Genomic DNA, 14,295 nt, shown 5'->3' with positions numbered 1-14,295 from the left:
TAATTCTCTTCATAATTTTAAACACTTCAATCATGTCTCATCTTAATCTTCTTTTGCTTAAACTATAGGCTTAGCTCTTTTAATCTTCCTCATAATTCAACCCCTGTAGGCCTGGAATTAGCCTAGTCGCTCTTCTCTGGACCTTTTCTAGCGCTGCTATGTCCTTTTTCTAGCCTGGAGACCAAAACTGCACACAGTACTCAAGATGAGGCCTCACCAGTGCATTATAAAGGTTGAGCATAACCTTCTTGGACTTGTACTCCACACATTGTTGTATATAACCAAACATTCTGTTAGCCTTCTTAATGGCTTCTGAACACTGTTGGGAAGTTGATAGCTTAGAGTTCACTATGACTCCTAAATCTTTCTCATAAGGTGTACTCTTGATTTTCCAACTGCCTATTGTGTATTCAAACCTAACATTTTTACTTCCTATGTGTAATACTTTACATTTACTGACTTTAAATTTCATCTGCCACAAATCTGCTCAAGCCTGTATGCTATCCAAGTTCTTCAGTAATGATAAAACAGATTCCAAATTATCTGCTAATCCACCTATCTTGGTATCATCTGCAAAGTTAACCAGCCTGTTACTTATATTCCTATCTAAATCATTTATATATATTAAAAATAGCAGCGGCCCTAACACTGACCCCTGTGGAACACCACTCTTAACATCAGCCAATTCTGAAGAGGTTCCTTGCACCATCACCATCTGCTTCCTGTATCTGCGCCAATTCTGCACCCATCTAAAAACATCGCCCTGAACTCCCACTTCTTTTAATTTGATGCCCAACCTCTCATGTGGCACCTTATCAAATGCTTTCTGAAAGTCAAGATAAATAATATCATATGTTCCACTTTGATCATATCCTTTTGTTGCCTCCTCATAGAATTCCAGCATGTTAGTAAAACATGACCTCCCTCTTCTGAACCCATGCTGACTGTTCAGAATAACTCCTGTCCTTGCCAGGTGTTGCTCAATCTTCTCCTTAATAATTCCTTCCATTAATTTTCCTGTGATGCATGTTAAGCTTACTGGCCTATAGTTGCTTGGATCTGCCCTGTCACCCTTTTTATATAATGGGATGATATTTGCCATTTTCCAGTCCATCGGAATCTCTCCAGTGCGCAATGACTTCCTAAAAATATGTGTCAAGGGTTTATATATGTACTCACTAGCCTCCATAAGAACTCGAGGATAAATATTATCTGGTACTGGTGATTTTTTTCATTTCAGTTTATTTAATCTGAGCAGCACTTCCCCCTCTACAATTTCCAAATCCCTCAGTACCTCCTTAGTAGTCGCGTTTACCTCTGGGAGGTTATCCACTTGCTGACTTGTGAACACCTCAGAAAAATGTAAGTTTAGGGCATCTGCAATTTCATTGTCTCTATCTTTTAATTCCTCTTTACTATTTCTGATGCATTTCACCTACTCCTTGACTATTCTTTTACTACTAAAATACTGAAAGAATCTCTTAGGGTCTTCTTTCGCCTTATCTGCTATATTCCTCTCCAACTGTCTTTTAGCCTCCCTGATATCCTTCTTAATGGTTGCCCTCATGTTCTTATACGCTCTACAATTCACTTTGCAGTCATTAGTCTTATATGCCTTATAAAGCAGTTTTTTCCTTTGCAACTTCTTTTTTGAATTTTTATTAATCTACCGTGGAGTTGTTTTTAAATTTCCTATTAATTCCAAATTTAGATATGTATCTGTCCTGCATTACATGTAAAATATTTTTAAACCTGTTCCACTGCTCCTCGACTGTCTCCACACTTAAAAGCTTATCCCAGTGTATCATACTTAGACATTGTCACATCTGGTCAAAATTAGCCCTACCAAAGTTCAATTTAACAATTTTAGTCTTTGCATCTGCACTCTTACAAAATACTGAGAATTGTATTACATTATGGTCACTTGACCCTAGTGGTTCAATCACTTCTACACCCTCAATTCTATCTTGATTATTACAAAATACTAAATCCACACAGGCTTCACCCCGTGTTGGTGCTTTAACGTACTTTGTTAAAAACAGTCACTGATTACTTCTAAAAACTCCTGCTCTTGTACTCCGCCATCTGTAAGGTTATCCCAGTTAATATTTGGATAATTAAAGTCCTCCATGACTATAATATCTCACTGTAAACTTGCCTTTTTGCTATTACTAAAAATATGTGTGTTGAAATTACTGTCTGAATTGGGTGGTCTATAACACACTGCTAAAATAAGATCTCTTTCCCTAATATTTTCCAGGCGAAGCCACATGTCCTCATTAAGATGGGGCTCATCATCCAACTGAAGAGAACTTACATTTAAATCCTGTTTGGCATAAACAGCAACTTCACCTCCTTTTCTGTTCTATCTATCCTTCCTAAAAAATGTGTATCCCTCTATGGTACACTCATCCCCATCTTTGTTATTTAGCCAGGTTTCCATTATTGCTATAATATCATAATTATGCTCTGCTACATACAACTCCAACTCACTTACCTTATTTTTGATACTTCTAGCATAAAGGCAAGCTATTTTTAATGTGTTACTTCTTCTACATTTAAATGTTTGCTTAGAATTTACATTACTATGCATTTTTATTTCTACACCATTGTTTGTTCTTCCATGTATAGATCTAAACCTGGCCTGTCCTAAACTCCTTGCCCCCCCATTCCCTCATTTAAACAATCCTCGACTAGCCTACACAAACACCTAGCCCCAATACATTGGTGCCCCTCCAGTTTAGATGTAACCCGTCACAGCAGAACAAGTCCCATCTGTTCCAAAAGGAGTCCCAATGCACCCATAAACCTATACCCTTCTACCCTGCACCAAAATTTGAGCCACACATTAAGCCTTCTAATCTCCTCGATCTTACCTGGACTGGCGCGTGGCACAGGCAGAACTTCGGAGAAGACTACCTTGTCAGTTCTGCTCCTCAGCTTGGCACCTAACTCTTTGAATATGGATTTCAGAACTGACAGACTACCCTTATGTATGTCATTTGTTCCAACATGAACAATGAAAACTGAATCCACCCCCGCTCTGCTCAAGAGCCTATCCATCTTTCCAGGGAGGTCTCCCACCTGTGCTCCCGGAAGGCAACACACCGTGCGAGACTCTCTCTCTCTCTGGACCACACCTGCGCATCAAACCCCCTAATGATTGAGTCCCCAACTATTACTACCTCTCTCTTTTTGGGAACTGGTTTTGAGGTAGCCCATTGGGGCTCCTCATGTCTGCCTACCACCTCAGAATTATCAGAAACACCGTCCAGCTCCACAAGGACATGACAATGGTTTGACACTTCTAATTCTGGGGTTGATGCCCCTGGACAGTGTGCACCCTTTACCTTACGCCTTGTGACCATGACCCACCTATTTCTACCTGTCTGGTCTGGAATCTCCTCCCACGCCACCTTGGGAGTGCACACTATCTCTCTATAAAGGACACCTGGGCCAAGTCTGCCAATTCTCTATTACAACACAGGTCAGTCAACTCCTCCTCCAATTCAGCGACCCTGAGCTTGAGGTGCTGGATCAGCTGCCATCTCTTGCAGATGTAGCTCTCATAGACAACTGGCTGTTTCAAACCATCATCTACAGGTACAGGTTGCCAACTCCGACTCCGGGTACCCAAAATTGTCTCCGACTCCTTGACTCCAACTCCACAGGCCTGATTAAAAGCATTTATGTTATATACATTTTTTTGGTAAAATCTTATAGCAGTATAACTAAGGCATGTTGAGGGCGAGAAAACTATGATGACAAACCAGAGCTGCCATTATCTTACCAAGACCTTTGGAGTAAATACTTTCTACACCTACTCTTCATTTTATATTTAGTAATCACTACATGTGGTTTGGCTCATTGGTGTGCATGTTAGTATAAAAGTTTAGAGGTACAGTATATTCTGTGCATATTCATATGTGAAATAAGATATCCATCTGATGTTGTCTGTTTGACTAATTAACTTTTAGTCGACTAAAACTGATTTACTTTTTTTCAACTAAAATTCATTACTTTTTGTCGACTAAAACTAACAATAATTAAATGACTAAAATGTGACTAAAACTAATATACAATTTAGTCAGAAGAGTAAGACTTAAACTAAATCAAAATGTATTGTCAAAATTAACACTACTTTAAATTTAAACCTCTGGCTGTTTACTGTTCACCTTTTCATCATTTAGGTCATTCATTGCATTTCAACTGATTAAATGTGAAGAAAAGCTGGAAAAACTGAGGTGTTCTAAAACTTTTGATCGCGAGTGTATATACCTTAAATTATATGAGAAGTGTGCATATAATCAGTTAAATCAATTTCCTTAAGAAATAATTAAACAAATGTAACTTGTTTGCAAAATAACATTCTAGGCATTTCCACGTGTCACACTTAATTCTACCTTTAGCAAAGAGAAAGGAGTAAAATTAAATAACATTAAACATATGAAATGCTGAAATTCATTTACTATATACTGTATATGTTGATGTATTTATATACAAGTTTCCCACCCTTACCTTATCTTTTCTTTGTTTCTCATCCTGATATATTGTCCATTTTTGTCCATCGTTACTGTAGGCAAGCTTATATGAGCCAACAAACTGTACATGTCCAAAATCTTTTGCTCCCTGGGTGATAATGCCAGTCACTTTGGTGGGGTGGAGAAGGTCTACCTGTTGTCAAAGAAAACACAAATGAATAAATAAAACTTTACAGAATAAGGGAGACTGTTGAGTCCTACAAGATGGTTTGTTTTTGCAATCCCTACTCTGTCACAATAGCAGAATACCTGTTTTGAGTAACAAATTTGGCAATTTTCCATTATCAGCTGTGTGAGCAGTTATTTTTTGATTTATAGAGAATCTTACATTGTTTTCTTAGAATGATTCATCATGGAATTAATTTTGTTGATCTTTTTGCCAATTTTGAAAATGTGTCTATGATCTCCACATGGTCTTCTCTACACAAGACTAACTTTGAGTTTGCTTAGCTTTTCAGATTAACCTATTCATTTTAGACCAGATATAGCTTTAAAATGCACTAGTGACACTGCGTGTAAGATCCTTTAATTTATATTCTGTTGCTTTTGCAATCTAATATTGTATTAGTTTTTCTGCTTCTATGCAGTAATGTAAGGATGTGAATTCTGTATCCACATAGATCCACTTATTATTGAGAGTTATTAATTAAGATCAGGATTGCACAGGCCAGAGATTATCCTAACATGTTGATCACACCAGTTAACTTAATACACATTTGATTAGGATGTGAGAGCAAAAGTGGAGTACTAGGAGAAAACCCAAACAAAGAAACATGGAGAATGTGAGCACTCCACATAGACATTGCCTGACCTTGGATTCAGTGTCCAGATTATGGAGCTATGAGGCAGTAGCTCTAAAACCTGTACCCAAGCTTTATCAAAATGAACTGTAAATCATTTTAGAGATTCTTTTCCACTTTGGCAACTCATGAGTCTTGTCTAATATTAATGTTCTTATTCCTCATGTGTTACATGTTGCACTTAATATCCATATCTGTAGCAATTTGCTTCTTTTTTGGCTGTTTTTACTGCCTCCATACTATAAGCCACCACTCCAGTTCTCACAATTTTATTAACTACTAGCTGTGTAAGCCCGTGCTGTAAAAAGCCCGGGCTCCTAGAAACTATTAAAATTATCAGAAAAAAAATTGAAATGCAGAGTCAGCGGGTTTCACAAATGTTTTAATCTTTTATTACTTAAACAGCTTTTCAAAATGAAAAGAAGCTAGAACAAAGATGGACACAAATCAGGACTAATAAAAAACACACTTAAAATCATCTTCAGTTAATCTCAACCATGAACCCACTGAGGAGATAATTAAATTGTAGGAAACATCAGTTTGTGATCAGTATCACTGTACTGCCTAAATGCAACTTTCTGCAAGCATAATAATAAATGTTCATTTTTGTTGTGCATTTGTTTAAAAAATAAAATGAATCATTTTATTTTTTATATCGCTTAAAATTCTAATTTTTTCATATGTTTTTTGCATTACCCTGAATTCTTTTCTTCTCATCACTAAATAAAGCAAACATAAACAATAACCTGATACACAGAATGCAGAAAATTCAGACAGCTAAACTATTTATTTATTGGACTGATATTTAATATTTTTAGGTTTTACATATGCATTTTGAGTGTACTTATCTTATTCTTCACGTTACACTGTGGCAGCAAAATAAATGTTAGCCAAGTTTCTGATAGAACCATTATGTCAGCACCTGTCTCATTCACCCAGAGTTTAATCATATCCATTTTAGGTACATGACTTATAATATTTAAATGTAGGAAACCAATATCTGTTCTACTTTTGAGAGCTGATGGGGTAGATAAGCATTGCACTGGGGTAATAGGTGCAGGATCTGGGCAATGATGTAACTAAAAAATACAGTTATCTGGAGTGCAACAAGATGAAAAAATTTCCCCTCTTGTATACATTTAATTCATTTAATCCCAGATGACAGCACTAATAATATTAAAAATAACATAATGTCAATTTAAAATGCTGTTTTGTTGAAAAAAAGATGAGGTAGCAGTAAAGAGTCTAAACCAAACAGCAAAGGTGTTCAAGTCTATAGATCAGGAAACATGCAATCATTTCAACTTACCCAAAGTCCTACAGCAATTCACATTCACAGTGCTACCAGGCCATAAAGTCCAAATTTCAAGAACAAAAGTGAATCCTTAATTCAGGTTTACAATAGAGCAGACAATCCACCATGAATGCAGATCTTAACAGAATTCACAGAAACTGCGAGAATCAACAACCACTGTACCACTTAGAAAATCCATAGAATGCTTCTCTGTCCCTTTCAAATGCTGTTCAACAGCAAGTAAATTCCAGGTAGGTTTAGGCAATCTGCATATAGAGTTTTGTGGCCAGCTAATGGCATCCAGTAAAAATGTATCATCCAAAAATTCCCAAGAAAAATAAATAATAAAAATGTATTTTGAAAAGTACCATTAATTCAGGCACAAGTTCATAGAAAATGCATAAAATACTTCTACTGTCCCCTTTACATGCTGTGCTCCAGCAGGTAAATGGCAAGTAGGCCAAGGCCTCAAATAATCCACCTTTAGAGCTCTATAACGATCCAAATAGCATCCAGTAAAGAAATGAGTCATCAAACAATTCCCAGACTAAAAGAAAAGTTATTCATGGAGAATATAATTTATTAAACCTGAATCCATTGAAAATCCATAGATTACTACTCTGTCTCCTTTAAATGCTGTACTCCAGTAGGTATATTCCAGGTAAGCCACCAACCATAATTGTTCTGTGACAATCCAATAGCATCTGGTAAAAATATATAACATCCAGAAAATCCCAGACTAAAAGAAAGCTGTTTTTCTTGTAGAATACCACTCATTCAGGTCCATATGACATAAATATCACACATAGAAATTCAGGCCTCACATACCGAGACACAAAAACCATTGACTGATTTGGCTGCCATCTTGTGTGAACAATGCTTTTATATTTTAAGATATTGAATACAAAATATATAAATTATAAGATATTTATGTAACACAGAAAAAAGCTTAAAAACCCAATACATCAACTAGGAAGAGCATTTGGCAATTCCAAAATACAAGGTCTATTTTATCAGGGTTTAAAATATTATTTCAGTGCCCAAGTAAGTTTCCTCAGTGTACTGCAGTTTCCAAATACCTTACATGTACAGTACATTGATTATCAGCTCTGAACTGGAACTGTGAATATCCTGAAACAAATGAGCACCTTGTTGAAGGTTCATTCTCACCTTGCACCTGATACAACTATGGCTGCTTTGACCCTTTGCAATCCTGTAGAGGTAAAAGCATGAGTGTTAAAAAAAATACTGAGCAAAAGTTTGTACTGCTACCTACTGAGGAATAACCTTGCGTGCATGCATTGGATGAGCAATGCCTGTTTTTCTAACTAAAGAATAAAATAGCCTTTCTTTTTCTGCCCTGCTCCTCAAAAGGACATTTTTAAAGAGAAGAGGCTTTTACAGAAGTGTATTCAAGCACCAATTTAAGTTAGCCTTGAGTATTTTTTAACTATGGCTATTGAGCACTTCCTGTTGTTACTGATTTTCCTTCCATCCAGTTTGTTAATTAAGACAAATTACTGCAAGTTAGGGTGGAGTGGTGGCTCTGAGGCTAAGGATCTGCGCTGCAATCCTGAAGGTTACCGGTTCGAATCCCCATCACTGCCAAAAGGAAATCCTACTCTGCTGGGCCCTTGAGCAAGGCCCTTAACCTTCAATTGCTCCAGGGGCGCTGTACAATGGCTGACCCTGCTCTCTGACCCCAAGGGGTATGGAAAAACTAACAAATTCCTAATACAAGAAATTGTATAAGGTGAAATAAAGAACAAAAAAAAAAGTTCCTAAACTCCTTGTTTAAACAGACATCTTAAATGTACTTTTATTTTCTGAGTTTAGGAATGTAACACATTGTACTTTGTATTTAGATAGGCATGTATTATGATCACTAGACAAAAAGAAAAACATCCATTGTTCATTTTATTTTCTTAAATTGCTTAATTTTTGTGTTTTGTCCTTTTTATCATAAGAGACAAAATACAATAGTTATTTCAAAAACTGCATGGTTCCATTCAAATTTTCTTTAAGCTTTTTACCTTTTTTGTATGATTTTTGCACCTTTCAGGGTTAGTCCTGCATATTTTGGTAGCATCAAGACTCACGTGAAAAAAAAACAAACATTTCCATTGAAAGAGTTCAATGTTAGCTAAAATAACAGTATTTCTTTCCATCAACTTCTCATCAAAACATGCAAGTTTAAACTTGAAACATGAGTGTAGTAAGTAGGAGAACATATCCACTGGACTCCTGTTTGTGGTTCCATGCTTGAGTAAAATAATCAATCATTATATGGTCGTAGTATATGTATACAGCACAAATCAAAAACTGCTTTATAAATCAAAGGTTAATACTTTTCAAGATTAAACACATAACATACAAGATCATTTATTGTCCAGTAAGTTATGAGAAGACTTAACATGAAAAACAATAATGTGAGAACATGATGACAGATTGATATTTTAAGATAACTATAGTTGAAAATCAGGGATCATTAATTGATAAATACTGTATATGTATGTATGGATTGGTGAAAGAAGAATGAAATAATAGGCAATGTCACTGCCTCTCCAAACGTAGGTTTAACTCAGATACGAGATGACTTCTCTGGGGAGTTTTTATGCTCCTCTGTTAGTGTCTGAAAGGATTTTTGGTGGGTTATTAAGATGAATAGTATCTCAGGTACTAAATTGTCATCAACCCTTAATGTTGTACTAAACGATTTTTGATTGCAATTACTTCAACTGAAATGAGGTCAACACACTGTACTTCAAATAGCCAGATTTGAGTGAGTATATCCAAAGCCAATTTACAACAAACGTGTTATGAACTAGGAATCCCATAACCATAATTCCTAAAACACTTCCAAAAATGCCCAATAGAGGGGGATATCAAAACCTGGCTAGTAATAAAGACAAACACTTATTATTTATAAATAAAAGAGATTTATTTCTTCATAAAAAATGCTCTTCCACAAGAGTGGTGCTCAATAGGACCACAAAAGGCAAAAAAGTGTCACCTTTAACACAAAAGGCAATCCAAAGCAAACAAGTCCCAATACAGATATTCTTAAAAAATGGTCAAAGAGTGAGCAATTGGGAAAAAAATTCAAAGAATCACCACAGCACAGAACTTTACAAAGAAAAAAAAAAACTCATCAAAATCCCAAACACATTTGAAATGAACTGCCAAGAACTGTGGGAGACCCTCTGGATATATAGAGGGGAGGGAAGTTCCTGACAGTGACAGTGACCATCCACAAAATACAAGACACCTAACAAATGCAACTTATTCACAAAGAAACAAAACAGTACCCAAACTAATAAAATACATACAGTAAGTAATATCAAATCTGTAATGTAATTTAAACTATTAACATAAACAAAAAAATCAATCAGGAACAAAGAAGACATAAAACAAAGATTTGAACTTGAGTCAAGGTAGGAACCCTGGTTTAAAATATAACACAATGTATGATAAAAGATGCAGTTTGCTATTCTTTTTGGGTAATACTGTACTGCCTTTCATAATTGTAACCTAAAACACATTTTTAGCTAAACATGACCTGTCTTTAAAAAGTATATTCATTTATTTAATAGGATGGTCATATGATTTACACAGCAATGCTCTACTTTGATTGCACTATTCTTATATGCACTTAAAACTGGTCTAAGTAGTATGCTAATTGATTTCTGGGAGACAAATGTGATTTAGATTTAAAGAAAAACACAACATAACAGCCTGAAGTAGAGTTTGTTGTCAAATCAAGTTGAAATGTCGGCTGGCAATGGAAGTGGCTGATACAGAAGAGTCCTCAGAGAGGATTCTGCTGTGAAGTAGTGCAGATACAAATTTAATCCTGCAAGACTTTTTCAGCATCCAGCTGTCAGTCAGGGCCCTGTGTTCTGCAATCCCAGCTCTCAGAATATCAGTCTTGATTTTGGAAACTCTTGTGGATTGAGAGTTATGTGACACAATAAACAGCAGAGATCACACTATTAAGCGGGAGGCAAGGACAGAAACTCAGCAGACTTATTCATGTTCTGCTTTAAAACAGCTGCTTATCCTTTGATAAATGTTGCCAGTTCTACTCATTATTAAGCATTTTTCATTTCCTCATCTTAAAAGTGACTATTAACTTAGAGATTGTCAAATGGTTTCTTGTAATCTTTGCCATTTTCCATGCATGTTTTTTTTAATACTCCATGACGAATGACACTCGTTCCACACTGCTGCCTTGTTCTCGTTTTTAAACACTTTTCATTGTCTTTCATAGTGAAGGAAAACATGTCTGACAACAAATACCTGTCTTGTAGAAGTCATGCTAAAGTCATGAAATTGTCATGGTAGCTTTTTTTATCCAGTCATTACTGGTTTAAATAATTTAAATTAGGAGTGTAGGCTTATATAACAACTAATTTTACTTATGAGATTTAAAAGACATTTTACTCTGTAAAATTAATCAGATAAGTGAAAATTTTATTCAAGGCTGAATTTACAACATCACTTTAGCCTGTAACAACAGAATGCCTAGCCTCAGTTCACAAAGCCATACCTCATTTTTTTTATAAGAACTCAGTTACCTAATAAGCACTACTGTGAGAGCAGCAGCAATTCTATTCATTCATCCACTTACAGAATCCAGTTAATATATATTTTTGGTCATGGGACATTTGTGTCACTGTGAGAATTTGGAAAGAAACCAATCATGGACAGAGTGCTGGCCCATCACAAGATACACATATGTACTAACATGTGTACTTACAGTGCCCTCCATAATGTTTGGGACAAAGACACATTTTTCCTTTTTTTACCCCTGTGCTCCACAGTTTAAAATTACAAAATCAAACAGTTCAGATGTGACTAACGTGCACATGGCAGACTTTAATTTAAGGGTATTTGCATACGTTTTTGGTCACCCTATGTTGCAATTACAATACTTTTTCTACATGGTCCCCCCATTTCAGGGCACCACAAATGTTTTGGATATAGCAATGGTAGGTATATTAAAGCAATCATATTTAGTACTTCTGCGGTGGGTTGGCACCCTGCCCAGGATTGTTTCCTGCCTTGTGCCCTGTGTTGGCTGGGATTGGCTCCAGCAGACCCCCGTGACCCTGTGTTCGGATTCAGCGGGTTGGAAAATGGATGGATGGATATTTAGTACTTTGCTACATATCCCTTGCATGCAATGTTTGCTTGAAGTCTGTGATTCATGGGCATCATTAGGTGCTGAGTATCTCCTCTGGTGATGATCTGCCAAGACTCTAATGTAGCTATCTTCAGCTCCTGCCTGATGCTGGGGCTTGTCCCCCAAAAGTTTCTCTTCAGTATATGGAAGGCCTGCTCAATTGCATTTAAATCAGGTGACTGGATTGGTTATTCAAGAATATTCCATTTTTTAGCTTTGAAAAACTCCTGTATTGCCTTAGCAGTATGTTTGTAATCAATATCTTGTTACCATTCAATGAGCTTTGAGGAATTTACTGAAACAGATAAGATGTTTCAACACACCTCAGAATTCATTGTGCAACTGCCATCAGCAGTTACATCATCAACGAAGAGAAATCTGCCAGTACCTATGGCAGAAATACATACCCAAGCCATAATACCCCCCTCCACCATGTTTAACAGATGAGATGTTATGCTCTGTATCTTGAGCAGTTCCTCTTCGTCTCTACACTTTGCTGTCGCCATCACTCTTATACAAGTTAATGTTTGTCTCACCTCTTCACAAGACCTTTTTCCAGAATTCTGCAGGGTCTTTTAAGTACTTTTCCTCAAACTGGTGATCCTGTTGTTGTGGATACAGGTTTGTTGTGGTTTGCATCTTGCAGTGTGGACTCTCTGTTTCTGTTCATAAAGTCATCTATGGATAATAGTTTCTGACACAAACACAACTGTCTCCTGAAGACTATTTCTCATCTTTCGGACAGGCGACTGGGGCTTTTTCTTTACCAAAGTGAGAATTCTTTGCAGTCCCTTTGCAATTATGAGCTCACCAGTGCCTTCTTTCTTCTTAATAATACTAGCATCAGTTGGTTTAAGCAATCCTAAGGTTTTACTGATGTCTCTAATGGTTGTATTTTTGTTTATCATCCTCATAATGGCTTCTTTGACTTTACTTGGCATAGCTCTTGTCCTCCTGTTGAACAATAGCAACTATAGACTCCAAATATAGTCTGCAGGTAGAAGCAAGCCTAGGTATCTTATGCCTGATGAAGTAATGAAACCTGCAGAATCACAAACACCTGTGATGCCTATTGTCCTAAACATTATAGTGCCCTGAAATGGGGGGACCATGTATAAAAAGTGTAATTTCTACATGGTGTGACCAAAGTAAATGCAAATGCCCTTAAATTAAAGTCTGCAATGTGCACTTTAATCACATCTGAATTGTTTGGTTTGTAATTTAAAATTTTATCTTTGTCCCAAACATTATGGAGGGCACTGTATGTTGGGCCAATTTAGAACCCCCCAAGGAAATCTCACCAATATGTCTTTGGGATGTGGGAAGAAAGTCAGAGTTTTGAGAATAAAACACCCATGTGGATACAGTTAAAATGCACAAGCAGTGAACAGGGCTAAGATCTTTAGATTCCTATCTTTAGGAGCTATGAAGCAGCAATGCTAACCACTGTGACATGAGCAGAAATTCTGATAGTTTAGAACTTCCAAATACGTCAATAAACACACTACAGAGCACTACAAGACCACCGCAACTTTATGCTTAACTTCCCCAAGAGGAGGGCCAAACATAACAGATTGTTATTTTGGCCCTCCAATTACAGTAAAGTTATTACTGTTTGACATAAAGGAATTTGGGAGACAGAGATTTTGAATTTATTAGTTTGTACATGACTGATCTGAATGTGGTAATGGTGAAATCTCTTAGTCTTGTATACAAACACATATATAGCATGCCAGCTTGGTCTCATGTGTGTAAAATGACTGGATCAAGTTCCCCTTTGATTATGCAAATTTTACTTATTTTTTGCTGACATATAGAAATGATTTATAATATAATTTATATCCTTGTTATAATAGTGTACTTACAGTACATATTGATGTGTTGTGAGTGCATCAATTAAAATTATTTGACTCATTTATATGACATAACCAACAATGGGGAATAGATTATTTTAATACTACCTTGCCTGTAAGACTTCACATCCTGAAAACATGTGCAGAGCAGAATCACAGCCTAATACACTGAACAACATGAACTTAAACCACACAAATCAATCAGTCCTTCATCTCCAAATTGGTATTATGCATGATTCAAAATGCTAATTTTGTGGTGTGCATGCTCTGTGAAAGTTCTGTTGACAGTCAAGATTAATGCCGTTAGAATGTAGTGAGAAAATACACAATCATAATGTTACAAATGTCAGTGGTGCAGTTGCAGTGAATTTATGAGTGGGTGTCAAGAAAATAACTGTTTGATTTAATTTGAATTTGCTGACATGTATGTGATGATATTTATTATAATGTTATAGTTTAATCCTTTGCAAGCATGTTCTTTTAGAAGTACATTGACTTTATCATTGTAGATCCTTCCATTTCTATAAATTTATGAATTGACATATGAAGAAATACTTATGGTGGTTTATTAAGAACATAGGAATATGAGAAATTTGACAAATATATTGAGACTATTCTGTAC

General features: G+C 36.2%; 1 protein-coding gene across 6 annotated transcripts in view; it reads right to left on the bottom strand.

Moving 5' to 3' along the window:
- Positions 1 to 14,295, bottom strand: part of LOC114654277 (EGF-like repeat and discoidin I-like domain-containing protein 3) — a 981,185-nt gene that overhangs the window by 123,824 nt on the left and 843,066 nt on the right. For all 6 annotated transcript variants that reach the window (XM_051929619.1, XM_028804714.2, XM_028804715.2 and 3 more), the window contains one exon: positions 4,519 to 4,674. In XM_051929619.1, the coding sequence (XP_051785579.1) occupies positions 4,519 to 4,674 (156 nt within the window). The remainder of the gene's footprint in view (positions 1 to 4,518; positions 4,675 to 14,295) is intronic.

This window comes from Erpetoichthys calabaricus, chromosome 7, assembly GCF_900747795.2.
Source record: "Erpetoichthys calabaricus chromosome 7, fErpCal1.3, whole genome shotgun sequence".
Lineage (NCBI taxonomy): Eukaryota > Metazoa > Chordata > Cladistia > Polypteriformes > Polypteridae > Erpetoichthys > Erpetoichthys calabaricus.
This window is presented reverse-complemented; position numbering and strand designations above follow the sequence as displayed.